Source organism: Pleurodeles waltl, chromosome 2_2, assembly GCF_031143425.1.
Source record: "Pleurodeles waltl isolate 20211129_DDA chromosome 2_2, aPleWal1.hap1.20221129, whole genome shotgun sequence".
NCBI lineage: Eukaryota > Metazoa > Chordata > Amphibia > Caudata > Salamandridae > Pleurodeles > Pleurodeles waltl.
This window is the reverse complement of record NC_090439.1, coordinates 8,761,291-8,779,641: the sequence shown is the minus strand read 5'-3', so window position 1 is coordinate 8,779,641 and position 18,351 is coordinate 8,761,291. Positions and strand designations below refer to the sequence as shown.

At 46.4% G+C, this 18,351-nt stretch overlaps 1 protein-coding gene across 2 annotated transcripts in view; it reads right to left on the bottom strand.

Annotated features, from left to right (window-relative positions):
• Positions 1 to 18,351, bottom strand: part of ZNF407 (zinc finger protein 407) — a 1,574,765-nt gene that overhangs the window by 630,667 nt on the left and 925,747 nt on the right. For both annotated transcript variants that reach the window (XM_069219421.1, XM_069219420.1), the window contains one exon: positions 13,023 to 13,189. In XM_069219421.1, coding sequence (XP_069075522.1) covers positions 13,023 to 13,189 — 167 coding nt within the window. The remainder of the gene's footprint in view (positions 1 to 13,022; positions 13,190 to 18,351) is intronic.

Sequence of the window (18,351 nt, the reverse complement as noted above, 5' to 3'; positions counted from 1 at the left end):
ACACCAGATCTAGAAGTTGACCCTGTGCTTTTGACCATTGTGATGCTAGGCACTGTTGTAAGGGCCGCATGTGCAATCTTGCGTTTGGGACAATGGCTATGCATGAAGACATCATGCCTAGGAGTTTCATTACCATTTTGACTTGTATCTTTTGTGTTGGATACATGGCCTGTATTACCTTGTGAAATGTTTGAACCCTTTGTGGACTTGGAGTGGCAATCCCTTTTGCTGTGTTGATTGTCGCTCCTAAGTATTGCTGTGTTTGACACGGCAAAAGGTGTGACTTCGCGTAGTTGATCGAGAAACCTAGCCTGTGAAGGGTCTGTATGACGTAGTTTGTGTGCTGTGAACATTGTCTTAGCGTGTTGGTTTTGATTAACCAGTCGTCTAAGTACGGGAACACATGTATTTGCTGCCTTCTGATATGTGCAGCTACTACTGCCAGGCATTTTGTAAAAACTCTTGGCGCAGTTGTTATTCCGAATGGCAACACTTTGAATTGGTAAAGTATTCCTTGGAATACGAACCTTAGGTATTTCCTGTGTGAAGGATGTATTGGTATATGGAAATACGCATCTTTTAGATCTAATGTTGTCATGTAGTCTTGCTGTTTGAGCAGTGGGATTACGTCTTGTAACGTGACCATGTGAAAGTGGTCTGATTTGATGTAGGTATTTAGTGTTCTGAGATCTAGTATTGGTCTCAGAGTTTTGTCCTTTTTGGGTATTAGAAAGTACAGTGAGTAAACTCCTGTGTTTTTCTGTTGAATTGGAACTAATTCTATTGCGTCCTTTTGTAGCAATGCTTGAACTTCTAGTCCTAGAAGATCTATATGTTGTTTTGACATATTGTGTGTTTTCGGTGGGACGTTTGGAGGGAATTGGTGAAATTCTATGCAATAACCATGCTGGATAATTGCTAAGACCCAAGTGTCTGTTGTTATTTCCTCCCAAAGTTTGTAAAATTGGCTTAGTCTTCCCCCCACAGGTGTTATGTGATGGGGGTGTGTGACTTGTGACTCACTGCTTATTTTGAGGGGTTTTGGGGCCTTGGAATTTTCCTCTATTTTTGGGGAATTGGCCCCCTCTAAATTGCCCCCGAAAACCTCCCCTTTGATATTGACCCTGGTAGGTAGGCCTTGTTTGTGAGGTTGTGGTTTCTGTGGGTTGACCTCAAAACCCTCCCCTAAAAGGTGTTTTCCGAAATGTGCCTCTGCTCTGCGGGGAGTAGAGTGCGCCCATGGCTTTGGCTGTATCGGTGTCCTTTTTGAGTTTTTCGATGGCAGTGTCTACCTCCGGCCCAAACAATTGCTGTTCATTAAATGGCATATTGAGCACAGCCTGCTGGATTTCCGGTTTGAACCCAGAAGTGCGCAGCCATGCGTGCCTTCGTATTGTGACTGCAGTGTTTATTGTCCTTGCAGCTGTATCTGCTGCATCCATGGAAGACCGTATCTGATTATTTGAGATACTTTGTCCCTCTTCCACCACCTGTTGCGCTCTTTTTTGGAACTCCTTGGGTAAGTGTTCGATGAAATGTTGCATTTCATCCCAGTGAGCCCTGTCGTATCTTGCCAAAAGTGCTTGTGAATTGGCAATCCGCCACTGATTTGCTGCTTGTGCTGCAACCCTTTTTCCCGCAGCATCAAATTTGCGGCTCTCCTTGTCTGGAGGTGGTGCGTCGCCTGAGGTATGAGAGTTGGCTCTCTTACGAGCTGCCCCCACAACTACTGAGTCCGGTGTTAGTTGTGTTGTGATATATATTGGATCTGTGGGCAGTGGCTTATATTTTTTCTCCACCCTTGGAGTTATGGCTCTTCCTTTAACTGGATCCTGAAAAATTTGTTTTGAATGTCTTAGCATTCCTGGGAGCATGGGAAGGCATTGATACTGGCTATGGGCGGAGGATAGGGTGTTAAAGAGAAAGTCATCCTCAATTGGTTCCGAATGTAAGGAGACATTGTGAAACTCGGCTGCCCTTGCGACCACCTGTGTATAGGATGTACTGTCCTCAGGTGGTGACGGTTTTGTAGGATAAGAGTCTGGGCTATTGTCAGACACTGGAGCATCGTAGAGGTCCCATGCATCGGGATCATCCTGACTCATTGTGGTATGAGCTGGTGAGTGCATCAGTGGTGGAGTTGTTGCTGGTGATGCATGTATTGATGGTGGTGGAGACGGTGGTGGGGATGTTTTCCTTGCCACCTTTGTATGTGGTTGCTTGTCCTTTTGTTGAAAGGCAAGTTTCCTTTTTATTTTGATTGGGGGAAGAGTGGTTATCTTCCCTGTGTCCTCATGAATATGAAGCCTTCTTTGCGTGTAGTCAGGCTCTACAGCTTGAAGCTCCTCTCCAAATCTGTGTAATTGGGAGGTTAATCCTTGTTCCTCTGTATAGGAACTAGTTTTCGGCTCCGAGGTTGGCTGTTTCAGAACCGAAACCTTTTCGGAAGTCTTTTCAGGCTCCGAAGATCAATCAATCAATCAAAGGCATTTGTATAGCGCACTGCTCACCCGGAGGGTCTCAAGGCGCTGGGGGGGGGGGGGAACGCTACTGCTCGAACAGCCAGGTCTTGAGTTGCTTCCTGAAGGCGAGATGGTCTTGCGTTGTCCGGAGGTGGATGGGGAGGGAGTTCCATGTCTTGGCTGCCAGGTAGGAGAAGGATCTTCCTCCGGCGGTGGCTCTGCGGATGCGGGGGACGGTGGCGAGAGCGAGGCTGGCGGAGCGGAGCTGGCGGGTGGGCTTGTGGAAGGTCAGGCGGCTGTTGAGGAACTTGGGGCCCAGGTCGTGGAGGGCCTTGTGTGCGTGGGTGAGGAGTCGGAACGTGATTCTTTTGTTGACTGGGAGCCAGTGCAGGTCTCTCAGGTGTTCGGAAATGTGGCTGTGTCGGGGGATGTCCAGGATGAGTCGTGCTGAGGCGTTCTGGATCCGTTGGAGTTTCTTCTGGAGTTTGGCGGCGGTGCCGGCGTAGAGGGCGTTCCCGTAGTCCAGCCGACTGGTGACGAGGGCCTGGGTGACCGTCTTCCTGGTCTCGGTGGGGATCCACCGGAAGATCTTTCGAAGCATGCGCAGGGTGTTGAAGCATGAAGATGAGACGGCGTTGACTTGTCTGGTCATCGAGAGGGAGGAGTCCAGGATGAAGCCTAGGTTGCGAGCGTGGTCCGTTGGCTTGGGGGTGGCTCCCAGGGCGGGGGGCCACCAGGAGTCGTCCCAGGCGGATGGTGATGATCCCAGGATGAGGACCTCCGTCTTGTCTGAGTTCAGTTTCAGGCGGCTGTTCTTCATCCATTCGGCGACGTCTTTCATCCCTTCGTGTAGGCTGGCTCTGGCGGCGTCCGGGTCGCTGGTGAGGGAGAGGATCAGCTGGGTGTCGTCGGCGTAGGTGATGATCTTGAGGTTGTGTTGACGTGCGATGGTTGCGAGGGGGCTCATATAGACGTTGAAGAGGGTGGGGCTGAGCGATGACCCTTGTGGAACTCCGCAGATGACTTCGGTGGCCGCTGACCGGAACGGGGGGAGGCGGACTCTCTGGGTTCTTCCGGCGAGGAATGAGGTGATCCACTCCAGGGCCTTCTCCTGGATGCCGGTGTTGTTCAGGCGCTGTACCAGGGTGCGGTGGCAGACAGTGTCGAACGCTGCGGAGAGGTCCAGGAGGATGAGGGCCGCAGTTTCCCCATTGTCCATTAGGGATCTGATGTCGTCTGTGGCTGCGATGAGGGCGGTCTCCGTGCTGTGGTTGGCTCGGAAGCCGGATTGCGAGTGGTCGAGGGATCCGTTGGTCTCGAGGAAGGCGGCTAGCTGTCTGTTGACGGTCTTCTCGATGACTTTGGCAGGAAACGGGAGGAGCGAGATGGGGCGGTAGTTCTTGAGGTCGGAGGGGTCTGCAGTTGGTTTCTTCAGCAGGGCACTGATCTCGGCGTGTTTCCAGCACTCCGGGAAGGTGGCGGTGTTGAAGGAGGCGTTGACGATGTCACGGAGGTGGGGTGCGATGATGTGGTCGGCCGTGTTGAAGATGTGGGGTGGGCAGGGGTCCGTAGGGGATCCGGAGTGGATGGTGTTCATTGTGCGTGTTGTGTCTTCGGTGCTGACTGGGGTCCAGGTGCGGAGGGTGGCGGTGGGGGGCATCGGCTCGGTGGTGGGGTTTGTGGTTGGTGGGCCGAAGCTGTTGTGAATGTTGGCGATCTTGTCGTGGAAGAAGGCTGCGAGGGAGTCGCAGAGGTCTTGCGAGGGAGTGATGTCATTGTTTCCGGCGTCGGGGTTGGAGAGCATATCCAGTTTCCATTCACTCAATGCGTACAAGCAACAACAGCACTCTTCTCACTTTCTTCCTCTGCAGTTTCAGAGAGGTATTTGCAATCCAATTCACAAGGTGTCCCACAATGCTCAACCTTGAGTTCTCTTTTTTCCCTTTATGCCATATCACTTGGCGATGTCAACCTTCTTTGTTTTCGGCGTGGTGTCTCGGTGCCGAAATTCTTCGGTGCCGAAATTCTTCGGTGCCGCTGTCTCTGTGCCGAAGTTTCTCGGAGCCGCTGTCTCGGCTCCGAGGTTGCTGTGTGGCGGTATCTCGACCGGAGCCGGATGACTTCGACACTAGCATGCCCTTTTTCGGTGCCTTGGATGGGTCACCTAGTTTTCGGGTTAAGCCATGGCCTGTTGGCGGTGGCGTCCCCTGGGCTTTTGTAGACTTCTCGTGAGTCTTGATTTTCGACGTCTTACTCACGGTTTGGTGTGTTTCTTGGGCGTCGAGTTCTTCAGAATCCGACTTGCGGATGGAGAAAGCTTCTTCTTCCTCCTCGAAGCGTTCTTGACCTGTCGGCGTGGACGCCATTTGCAGTCTCCTGGCTCTTCGGTCTCTCAGCGTCTTCCTCAACCGAAACGCTCGACAGGCTTCACAAGTATCCTCCTTGTGCTCGGGGGACAAGCACAAGTTACAGACCAGATGGTGATCCGTATACGGATACTTGTGATGGCATTTTGGGCAGAAGCGGAATGGGGTCCGTTCCATGAGCCTTGAAGTCGCACGTGGCCGGGCCGACCAGGCCCCGACGGGGGATCGAAAAAACCCCGAAGGGCCACCGGAGATCTTCAGAATTCGGTGTCGATTTGTTCTAACTAACCCGATACCGAACGCAAACAATACCGACGTTTTTTTCCGAGATTCTAACTAACTTTCCGACCCGAAACACGGAGCGAAAAGGAACACGTCCGAACCCGATGGCGGAAAAAAAACAATCTAAGATGGAGTCGACACCCATGCGCAATGGACTCGAAATGGGAGGAGTCCCTCGGTCTCGAAAAGACTTCTTCGAAGAAAAACAACTTGTAACACTCCGAGCCCAACACCAGATGGCGGACTGTGCACAGCATGTGTATCTGCAGCTACACATGCCATCGAACATATATATATACATATATATATATGTATAGATATATATATATATAGAGAGAGATATATAAAACCATGAGTATTTATCAACACAGGCATATGTAGACCATTGTTGTTTGAATATGGTGGTTATGAAGGAAAGAGCCAACTCTTGAGTAGTCTTCTGAAGAAAAGATAGTTATCTGTGGATATTATACTTGTGGGTAATGAATTCCATAGCTTGGCTGCTTGAACGGAGAAGGATGTACCACATATTGCCTTTTCTTGTATGGTGGTGTTTTAAGGCGGGGTGCCAATCTTCAGCTGAGGTTTCTTTGTTGAATGTATTTGGTTATTTTGTTTCTGATGAAAAGCGGTCCTGTTCCATGTATAGCTTTGTGGATGATACAAAGCAGCTTGAAGGTGGCTCTTCTGGCAACGGGTAACCAGTGTAGTGCTCTCAACGTAGGGGAGATGTGGAGTTGTGGCTTTACATGTAATAGTATCCTGGCAGCTGAATTGTGAATACGTTGCACTTTTTTCATAATAGAGATGATCCATGGTAGAGGCCATTGGCATAACACAGTTTGGATAGTATAAGTGAGAGAGTAGCCTGCACCTTGTGTTGAAATCCGAGGTGGGGGAAGACGCGTCGCAGAGTCTTCAAGGTGATGAAGCTTGATTGTGCTAATTTGTCCACTTGGGCATTCATTGTTAACTTAGAGTCCATGGTAATTCCAAGGATTATAACTTCAGTGGATACTTGAGGAGATGGTCCGAGATCGTCAGGCCAGGCAGACAGTGGGTCATCATTTTTCCAATCGGCACACATAAATATTTCCGTTTCGGAAGCATTTAGTATGAGGTGGCTCCAACTCATCCACTGATCAAGGGCTCTGAGGCAACTGAATATTTGTGAGTTTTCAATGTCTTTGAGGTATTCCAATTTAAGTACTATTTGTTTGTCATCTGCATAGTTGTAGCATGTGAGCTGAAAATAATTGATTAGTTCTGGTAAAGACATCATGTAGATGTTGAAAAGCATACGTGAGATTATTGATCCTTCGGGGACCCCTGCTTTTGTGAGGTAGGGTTTGGACGAGAAGGGGGGAGGATAGATCATATTAGTCCTGGTTTTAAGGCAGGATGTAATCCAGTCGAGGGCAGCCCCCTTCTATGCCGGCTTCATGGAGTCTTTGAATTATGGTGTCATGGTCAACAGTATCAAAGGCAGTCGAGAGGTCCAAGAGAAGTAGTGCAGCAACTCCATTGCAGTTGACTGTGTTTGTAAGATCATCCCAGATTCCTATGAGTGCACTCAGTGCCTCTTCCTGGGTAGAATCCCGTTTGGTAGTCTGAAAGTACGGCATTATTTTCAATGAACTGTGACATCTGGGTAAATGCTGCTCTTTCTAGCAGTGTGCACAGGAAAGGTCAATTTGTGATAGGTCTGTAGTTGTTGGGGTCCTGTGGCCTAGAGGTTTGTTTTCTTTAACAACAGATGCATGTATGATTTGTTCAGGTCTTCAGGAAAAGGTCCTGTAGTTAAGGAGTTATTGATAATTCTTCTTACAGGTGTGGCAGCAGAAGTGGATAAAATAATGTTCTTGAAGATGTGTGGTGGACAACGGTCAGAAGGGCAACCGGAAGGCCTGCTTGCTTTGACCAAATCCATAAATTCACCTTATGATATGTGCTTAAAGGAGTGCAGAGGCTGGGTTGGTTTATTCTTGGTGGGGATGTTAGTAAAGGGGTTGGTGCTGATGGTTTTCTTCTGTTTTAAATAGGAGTCCAATATGTCTGCCTTGGTTGTGTAACGAGTTGCCAGTTTCTTTGTGAAATCTTGAGTAGTGGGATGATTTCCTTCCATGCATTTAAGTTTTCGAAATTCATTGAGAATTTTATCAAATGTGTGAGCAGAAGGGGCAGGGAGCAGAGGGTCAGAGGTGAGGAGAAGAGAGCCAGTGTGTTATGGGGTAAGGAGAAGAGGGTCAGAGGGGAGCAGAGGGTCAGTGTGGGAGCAGAAGGAGCAGAGAGTCAGTGTTGGAGCAGAGGAGCAGTGCGGGAGCAGAGGGGGGCAGTGTGGGAGCAGAGGGTCAGTGCAGGAGCAGAGGGTCAGTGGGGAGCAGAGGGAACAGAGGGTCAGTAGAAGCAGAAAGTGCAGAGGGCCAGAGTCGGGAGCAGAGGGTCGGCATGGGAGGAGAAGGAGCAGAGGGTCAGCATGGGAGGAGAAGGAGCAGAGGGTCGATGTGGGAGCAGAACAAGCAGAGGGTCAGTGTGTGAGCAGAAGGTCAGTGTAGGAACAGAAGGAGCAGCGGCTCAGTGTGGGAGCAGAAGCATAGGGTCAGTATGGGAGCAGAGGATCAGTGGGAGAAGGAGCAGAGGGTCAGTGGGAGAAGGAGCAGAGGGTCAGTGGGAGCGGGAGCAGAGGGTCAGTGGGAGCAGGAGCAGAGGGTGAGTGGGAGCAGGAGCAGAGGGTGAGTGGGAGCAGGAGCAGAGGGTGAGTGGGAGCAGGAGCAGAGGATCAGTGTGGGAGCAGAAGGGTCAGTGTGGGAGCAGAAGGGTCAGTGTGGGAGTGGAACGAGCATAGGGTCAGTGTGGGAGCAAAAGGAGCAGAGAGTCAGTGTGGGAGCAGAAAGAGCGAGGAGCAGAGGGTCAGAATAGGAGCAGAGGGATACAGGAGAAGAGGGTCAGTGTGCAATGGGGTAAGGAGCAGAGAGTCAGTTTGGGAACAGAGGGAGATAAGAGAAGAAGGTCAGTATGCGAGAAGAGGGAGAGGGGAGAAGAGGGTCAGTGTGTGTGTGTGGGGGGGTAAGGAGCAGAGGGTCCGTATGTGAGCAGAGAGGGACAGGAGAAGAGGGTCAGTGAGCGATGGGGTAAGAAACAGAGGGTCAGTGTGCAAGCAGTGAGCAAGAAAGGCAGGAGCAGAGAGGGAAGTAAGTGTTCATTGTTGCAGAGTGGGAGGAAGGGGTGGTGTGTGAGGAGCAGAGGGTCCGTGTGTGAACAAAGCAGACCTGGGCAGTTGGGGGCATGGAAACAGCGGGGCTGCACAGGTAAGAGCACAGTATGCTCTAATAAAACAGCTTCATCAAAGCTTGCACCTTGGCTGGGCTGCAGACGATCTCAAAAGGTCCCTACGGAATACAGTCAACCCAAGGGAGTGCAGTATTATCTATCCACAATGTACACAGGCTGTGGGTGGAATCATACATTACCTATCCACAATGTACACTGGCCATAGGTGGAGTCGTACAACATTATCTATCCACCAGGAATACAGGCTGCTGGTGGAGTCGAACAACATTACCTATCCACAATGTACACAGGCTGTGGATGGAGTCATAAGACTTTACCCATCTTCAATATACACTGGTTGTGGGTGGAGTTGAACGCCATTAACTATCCATAACGTACACAAGCTGCAGGTGGAGTCATACAACATTACCTTTCCAAAATATACATGGGTTGTGGGTAGAGTCAGAACATTGCATAGCCACAATGTACACAAGCCATGGGTGGAATCGTACATCACCTATCCATAATGAATACAAGCTGTGGGTGGAGTCACAAGACATTATCTATCCACGATGTACACAGGACCTTTAGTGGAGTCGAACAACATTACCTATCCACAAAGTACATGGGTCGAGTCATCAATATTACAAATCCACAATGCACTCAGGCCGTGGGTGGAGTCATAAGAGATTACCTATTTACAAAGTACATCGGTCGCTGGTGGAGTTGTAGCTTTACACAAACACCACAATGTACACAGGCCGCAGGTGGAGGCAGAACATATTACCTATCCACAATGTACAGACACCGCGGGTGAAGTCATACAACATTACTATCCACAATACGCACAGGCTGCAAGTTAGTCATAAGCCATTACCTATTGACAATGTACACAGGCCATGGGCGGAGTCCTAAAACTTTACCTATCCACAATATACGCGGCCTCGGGTGTAGTCGTTAGAGATTACCTACCCACAAGGTACATGGATGGAGTCATACAACATCTATCCACAATGTATACATTCCACAGGTGGGATTGTGCATCATTCATCCACAATGTACACAGGCTGCAGGTGGAGACGTACAAAATTACCTATCAAGAATGTACATAGGTTGGGCTCTGAAACCGCCCCTTAGCCAGCCCTAAACCCTAAGTTTACCAGATCGTAACGTGAGCCCACTCCAGAGCAGGGCAGTGCCATACAGACTTACTAATGAAGGGAGGGGCGTCAAAGACATGAGAAACCAGGGCAACACAACTAAAACTAACAATACACCTGGTCTCAGGCACACCATGAAGATAGCACACCATTGAAGATGGTGATCCACAGAATACAAGGCACACCATGAAGATGGTGTAGGAAAGTACCCTCTTTTTGGCATGGTTACCCCCCACTGTTTGCCTGCTGTCAGTATGTTTTGACTGTTTTCACTGGGATCTTGCTAACCAGGACCCCAGTGATTGTGCTCTCTCCTTCTAAACTTGGTTGCTTAGGACTTTGCACACCCCACAATTAGCATATTCGTGACCCCTTATAAGTCCTTAGTCAATGGTACCTAGGTGCCCAGGGCCTGTATATCCAGGACTACTTGGCAATTGTTTGACTAATGAGGAAGATCTGCTTAAAAACATCATTAGGTCCAAATCTTCAAACCACTTTGTTGACCTTACACCGGGTTACATTAGCAAAGACCTCTACAATCACATGCTCCCCTACTGGACAAAGTTGATCAATTCATCCATCAGTCAAGGAACATTTTCAGACTGTCTCAAGGCAGGTCAAGTTATCCCACATCTCAAAAAGACCTTTGCAGGGCCAAATGACATCAATAACTTTTGCCCCATCACCAACCAACCTTTCTTTGCTAAAGTAATTGAAAGATGTACAGTGAATCAACTCACCCATCACATCAACCTCCTTGAAGAATATCAATCGGGTTTCAGTCAGGGCTGTAGCACGAGAAACAGCACTGCTACAAGTTAGCAATGATGCTGTTTGAGGGTTAGAGTCTGTCAGCTCCTGCCTTCCTATTCTTCTTGACTATCGGCAGCCTTGGATATTGTAAGCCAACTTTCAGTCCTTGGAGTACTCAAAAAAACTGAATGGGCATTGAGGGCATGGTTCTACAATGATCTGAATCATTCCTCATGGGTAGGTCACAGAGGATCAAAATCAAAGGCTGTCTCTGATCACTGAGGGCCGTTGAACAAGAAGTTCCATCCTTGCTCTGACCTTATCCAAACTGTATATCAAACCTCTTGGAGTCCTACTAAGAAAGACTGAGATCTTCTATCATTAATATGCATATGATAACCAACTTTAAATAAAAGGTCTCCTCTCCCAAACATATCTCGCATCTCTCCGCCACTCTAAACAACATTCAATTCTAGATGACTTCTGATAACTAAAAACTGAAACCTTTCAAAAGTGAATTTCTCCTCATATAAATCACAACCTCCAGTACAATCCTGGATAGACACACTGAACATCCTTAAAGACAAACTTACCATTGTTGATAGGGCCAAATCCCTTTGAAGTCATCCTAGATAAAAGACTCAACCTACAATCAAAAATCAGCTTCATGGTCAGGAATGCACAATATCAACTGTGTCTTCTTTGGGGAATCCGCAAACTCAGCAACTCAGCTTAAAGCTGAAGACTATTTCCAGCACCCTTGCTAGTTAAACATTAACAAAGCTAATTGTTTTTGGCACAGTGATATTTTACAAAGGTTCACTAAGACACAGAAATTACTTCTTGACAAATTACGTTTTGATTAGTTTTTTTATTTCAGACATTATTTTTGTTGAGCATTTTCGTTCTGTGACAGCAGATCATGTTTTTTACTCAGATTAGGTATTTCAATATTTCTTCTACTTAGGGAGTGGTTGCAGCATTGTACCAACTTCTAATCTCCTGTAGTTTACCTGAAGAAAAACACATTTGTGTTTTTCCCACAAAACTAAGACACATTTTGCATTGCTTTTAAATATTTGGGAAAACATGTATAAACAGTTTCACAATCAACTGTTCATCAAAAATGCTTCAGAAGAAAAACAAATCTTGGGCTTCGGACACTCTCTTCCTGACAGCGAACGCTTAGTGATCTTCATTGATTATGAAACTGGTGCCCATGACATTAGTCTAAGGAGAACCAGGGGGAGAGGTCTGGTCACTGACAAAAACTCACCCCAGCAATAAGTGCGAGGAGACCCAGGACAAAGACAAGACTATATTTCTCCAGTCCAAGATAGGCGTTTAGCTGAAGCCGTATCACAGAGCCGGACAATCAGTAGATGGCACTGGTTTGCAAAAACAGTGTTAGGAAGAATCTAGTTATGCTTGGAATAGCTTCAAGACCAGCTAATACACAATTGTGAGGGCTGTGATAATGGAAGAAGAATTATGGGCGCAGCAATTGTTGTTGTGCCCAGGGTTTTGCATTCCATTGAGTGTTTGGTCTTCTGGGAGAAGGTTGATGGACCACTGTATGAGAAAAACCACAAATGAGACATCCTCTCAGATTATCTACTGGTGACTCACAGGCCTCAAAACACAATTTGCTCCACAAAATCCCAGACGCTAATAAGGGTGAAATCCTTATTGTTGATGTTCACTGAGTATAGCAGATTGGCAATGCTGAAGCACTATTTAATAATCATGTTAACAGTATTTCAATCTATAATGTTGGGGTCACTATTTTTAAGGATTCCTAATGACAAGCTTTGTTTATTTGTTTAGTTGAATGTTGTAGTGTGTGTAGATCTACAGTATCTGTTGTTAGCACTTATTTGGCTGCTTAGTGTGTGACTTTGTGGCCGTTCATGATGACCCCACTGCCAGGTGCGACTACATTAAACAAACAAAAAAGCACTGCACATTCTTTGTAGACTGGACTGGTGGGGTAAATGAGTTTATACACCATTTACTTACAACCACCCAAATGCATGCTAGGAATGCTGGAAAATGTCAAGAGATATATATCTACTGAAACTGTAACAACAAGGGGGGGGGGGGAGAATCTACATCTACTGTAAACTGGCCAGGCACCATGTAAGAAAGACACGAATCCAAACATCATATATTCTGAGTTTGGTAATTACTTACACTGTAATCTGTCTCTAATTGTAGCCTGTTTGGCACGATTTTAAATACTACTATTAAAATGTCACTGCTGGTATTGGTGAGGTTAGACGGACTTAAAAGATTACCAGCAAAACCACTGGACACAATAAAAAACGCGATACAATAGCGCACTTTTCATTATATATTTGCGTCTATTGCCTGTAAAAGTAATGTCTACTTACCATAAGCACCCAATAAAAATGAAGGGTTAACTTGTTTCGAGGACAGAAAACACAAGTGAATATGGTCGAAACGTTCGATAACAGTGCACACAATTTCGATTAGTTGGATATTACGAAAATGGTTAACATGGACTAAATGACTTTTTTCTGTTCATACTGAAATCTTAGCTAGCACTCTGGCCCAGGAAAAGCAGCAAGGAGAAAGCAGCGTAAGCGATAGGACACTGAAGTAGTAGTTTACACTGACTTCATCTAAACACCATGGCCTGCAATGGACAAGTTACTTACCTTTAGTAACGCTTAATGCGGAGTACCCGCATATTTACAACTGACCTGTGTGGGTCCGGTAGTGGTCTTTCATGGCTGAGGCTGTGAGGAAAGAATAATGGCAAGAGGGCCACGTGCACTTATACGGCTTCTCTCCGGTGTGCAACTTCATGTGGTTGTTCAGTGCCCACTTCTCGGTAAAACATCTGTCACAGAGGCTGCATGTAAATTTCCTGCACAAAGAACACAGCAAAAAACAGGTGCACTTAAAAAGACCCGTTAATACAATACAAACAAGCCCAAGGAGGCAAGGTCCTTTTAACCTTAAGTGCGCTAAATGCACAGACTTTTGTGAGGAGAATTGCAGGCCTGGTCTGTCATGTCTGTATAACCAGGCATTGATTTTTCTGTCGAGGTCTGGCACTTCAGCCATTTATTCTCTGCTTTGCGGTTGGGCCCAACGGGTTTGAAAAATTCTGTTACAGTCCAGTCACCCCTGAGGCACATGTGAGAATAGATTTCACCTGTACAGACCTACACCACTTATCCAGGGCACGGGCTGTCAGAGCACAGGCTAAATGAAAAGCTATCCATACTTAAGTGCTCAGCCTATCACGTGCAGCCGTGTGCAGGGCTGCAGCAACACTCGCAAAAGCATACGGTCACACCGAGAAGCAGCGGCAAACCGTAAATGCGGGTTTTAAAAGGTTTAAGAAATAGGACGTGTTTATTTGAGTCTTTCAGAGGCTGGTGGAGAGTGTGATCTACGTAATAATAATTATAATAATACTATAGATACATAGAAAATCTGGGATAAAAACGTTATTGACAAATACGAATTATCAAAGAAAATGGAAAAAGCAAAGTACTATAAGGGCCACAACTGAAGCAACCTCAACAATAATATACCTATACAAATAATGATCTCTTAATTAGAATGTCAGCGATATTCACTACCTAAATTTTATGGCCAAAGCAGATTTCCAGGGTCTAAAACATGGGCCTCTCTAAACCAATCTTCATTTATGTCTATAAATTAACACGTTTATAAGCTTAAGTGTTTATCTCCAGATATGCTTTCAGAGGCAACCCTGTTTTCCATACCTAATTGCCAGCGCCTGTGCAGGATTGCTTGGAACCCTAGGTGACCTGACACTTTACTAACCGCTCTTGTCACTGGAGATAAGTGATGCTTTTGATGCACCCCCCCTCCCCCCTCCACCAACTTTACCAGTAGTGCCACACTGGCAATTGCCTAGAAAAGTCCTCGCTTAAAACCAGCCCCGCTAGTAGCATATGTATGATAACAATAGTAGAAGATACAAATACAGCAACAATTCCTCTATTATTTACTACTGAATAAGCAAGAATGAATGTTCAGGTTTAGACCTGAAATACAATTTCCAAAGCCAGGGTCTTTTTAGGTCAAGCCTGCTAGACAGCATACTGTGGGCTTAAAAAAACACACAGGAGCTTGCAGTTCCCCCATTGCTTGCCACTGTTTGGCTTTAAAGCAACTCCTATTTGCTTTCTTTCTATTGAATGTTTTTCCTTGTTTCAACCTGTCTTATTTGTCCTTCCCAAGAAGCACAGGCTGTTTACCATTTCTCTGATTGGCTGGTTTCTGTGCTTCCGTATTCCCTTTTAGGGGACTACTTTTTTCTTTTTTGTTAAGCATTCAGTGAGATGCATGTGTTTCCCAGCTGTCTCACTCATGTGCTTTTCTTCCACTCTGTCCTCTCTTGTCTTTGTGATTCTCTACCCCAACCTGCATTTGTGTTGCTTTTACATCCCCTCCAGCATGTCACATTTCACTCTTTACCTGTGTTTCCTCTCTGTTGTTGTTTTTCCCCCCACCTGCTGTGTTGCTTACGTTTGCCACAATGTGAAAGTACACATATGATAGGTCAGCTGACATGTCATGTGCTTCTGAATTAGAAACAATTAGTCTCTTTTTGGAGCAGCACTCTGCCCGGTCGTTACATGTCAGGAACTGGCAATACATCTTCTGCTCGCCATCCTCTTTACTTAGCATCCATTTAATACTATGCTTGGATCTACCGGAGCAAAACATGTCAGCTGACCTTCTAGCATATGTGCACCTTCAAAATTCAGCAGTCATCTGAGCTACACCTTATTACTTTATACCAGATGTCTTCCAGTTTTGTATCACATGACTAAACATCTTCTATGGTTTTGTTTTGCGCCACAAGACCTACTGACCCATGGATTACTACGTTTGTCTAACACTACTATTGTCATATGACATTTTCGATGTATTAATCAATCTTGCTAGTTTCCAAATATCTCTCTAACACCTTTTCTGGTAGAGACTATCTAACTGTTGAAACCTCACCCTCCAAACGTCCTCAGGCACTAGACTGGATCAGGAATATTTTTCATGGCAACTTCCTCATGCGCCGGTAGGTGGTGGTGTGTGGCTCCGCATTGGGTCCATCTTGCCCTGGATGCAATGTCGTTATCACTATATCTGTGCCACCTCTGTGCGCTGTTGTCAAGTTATCTATGATCTCTGTCCACATCGTCTGACGTAGAGCCCATATAAATCAGAGTACAACACTGTGCTGATCTCCAACTTGGGATTTCATTAGTGGACTGTGTGAGCCCATTCCACACAACAGAAAGGAGGGTAGGTCAGTGAGGAATCTGAAATTATAGAGAGCTTCTCCCAGAAAAGGTGTTACTGAAGCTAGATTACTCATTCTTCTGACAGAGACTAAAAGCTGCAGATTCCTCACCTTGTGAATAGATGCTAAAGCAGTACTTTCTCAGGTCGAGGGTCTGTGGGATGGCCCAGACCAGGAAATCCATCAGGACAGATTGGGCAAAGTGCCCGTCCAAAACATGGCTGCCCAGACAATACAACTTTGTCAATGTGTGGAGGGATGGCCATGTGGCAGCATGGTAGATGTCTAAGACTCTCATACTGTGAGTGTACACGGTGGTAGCAGTCTTCACTTTAGTGGAATGGACATGTAAGCCTTCTAGAGGCTTCTTCTTGGCTAGCCTGTAACAGATTTTTAGGCATAGTACTATCCATCATTAAATCGTTCGCTTTTGCACTGCTTTCCCCTTCTTCGAACCTGAGAAACACACAGACAACCAATCGTCTAATCAATAGCTTCTTGTCGAATCAATATAAGAACTGAGGGCCCTCTTAGGGTCAAGGCAGTAGAGCTGTTCCTCTGACTTGGAAGGATGAGGTGGGGCGTAGAATGCTGGTAGGGTGATGAATTGTCCTACGGGGAAGGGGGTGACTACGTTTAGGCAGAAAGCTGTTTTTGTCCAGAGGACGAGTTTGTCTGGGAAGAAGTATGTGTAAGGCTGGTGAACGGACAAGGCCTGGAATTCGCTCACTCTCAGAGCAGAAGTAATTGCCATGTTTAAAGGGAGCCCACATCAAGTAGATGCCAACCAAATTAAGGTCCCAATGCAGCATCACAAAGGGTGCTGGCAGGAACATATGGATCAATCCCTTTAAGAAACATATTACAGCATGTTTTGAAAAGGGATGGTTGATGGGGAAGAAGTAGAAAGGCCGAAAGGGTTAAAAGATAACTCATAACTCTCATCACAGCAAGGCCATGCTGGAATAACGAATGACAAAACAACAAAATGTCAGACAAATTTGTCTTTGTAGGCAGAATGTCACTTTAGGAACACCAGAACAAACCAGTACAGTGCATAAATAGTTTTGGTGGAGGGACGTCTGGCTACCAAGATAATACCTACTACTTTAGGAGGAAAATCGAAAGACATCAAGTATTGCTGTTCCATCTTCACATATAGAGGTGTAAACTGTGTGGACTCGGGTGCAGGACCAGAGCCTGCTGCTGCGACAGGAGGGTCTCAAAAGTGGCAGTTGAACTGGGGGACAGATGGTCATGGTTGGATATTCTGGGTACCAAACTTTCCTTGCCCAGTCCAGAGCTACTGGGATGACTTGTGACCAATCTTTCTTGATCATTTACATCACTCTGGTCAGAAGAAGTTGAGGCGGAAAGGCATATAGGAGACCCTTTCCCCAGTCAAGGTGAAAGGTGTTTCCAAGAGAGAAGTGGCATAGAAGCTAACAGACAAAAGTTTGGACACTATGCGTTCTCTATGCGGTAGAGAATAGACTCTGCCATGGTTCTCCACCTCAGAATGCCATTGCCGTTCGGGATCTGCTAGGCAACGTAGGCTGTTTGTTCACCCTGATGTTTAAAGATCATGTCAAATGTTGGGCGATCAGGGAGATTTTCAGGGACAGGGCCCTCTCCACGCCGTCCTGTTTGTTGCAGTAACACATGGCAGTCATATTGTCTATAAGAACCTGTACTTGTTCCCCCAATGGTCAAAGAAACATTTTCAGTGCCAAGCAAACTGCCCATATAACTCCAACAAATTGACGTTGAGTGGGGACTCTGCCTGAGGCCAGAGTGCTCTAATGTCCACCTCTCACAGATGAGTTCCCCAACCCAGCAACCAGCAGATTTCAGAAACCAAGTGAAACTTTGGGATGTATGAATACAGTTTGCAGAACAGGGACGAGGGATGATCAATAAGGAATCTGAGGCTAGATAGTCTACTAGATAAAGCTTTACCAAAGGTAAGTAGCTTGTTCATCTGATAAAGACTTCTAGCTGCACATTCCTTACCTTAGAAGAGATACCAAAGCAATCTCTCCCAGAGGTGGGTCTGTGAACTGTTTACATTAACAAGTCCTGGAGGACCGAATGAGAGAAATGTCTATCTTGCCGGACCTCCGCAATACCCACACAGCTGCCTGACAAATGTTCAGACATGGACTCCTCTAGTTAGCGCAGTGGTTGCAGTCTTAGCTCTGGTGGAGTGAGCTCTCAAGGCCTTAGGGAGTTGCTTTTTTGCCACCCTATAGCACATTTTGATAACAGAGAGAAAAGTCTATCTCGATATGGTTCTCTTATATACTGCCTTTTCTTTTTTTTGCACCCACAAATCCAACAAAGTTGATCGTCCACCCGGAAGTCTTCTGTATAACCAATGCAAAACGATACTCTTTTTGCAAGCAGGTGGTGGAGTCTATCCTCTTCTTTAGTAGGATGAGGGGAGGTGAAGAAAGTAGCAGTGTGATGGTCTGCCTGACGTAAAAAGGTGTGACCATCTTTGGCAAGACATGGCACGGTCCTAAAGACCAATTTATCCAGGAAAAATGTTGTGTATAGGGGTGAACCGAAAGCACCTGAAATTCACTAACCCTCCTAGCAGGTGTTACAGTGACAAGGAAGATTGCTTTGAAGGTAACTAGCCTTAGAGGATAGCTATTTAAGGGCTCAAAAGACGAACACATGAGGAAGGTAAGAACTAAATTTAGGTCCTACTGGGGCATGATGAAAAGTGTAGGGGGAAACAT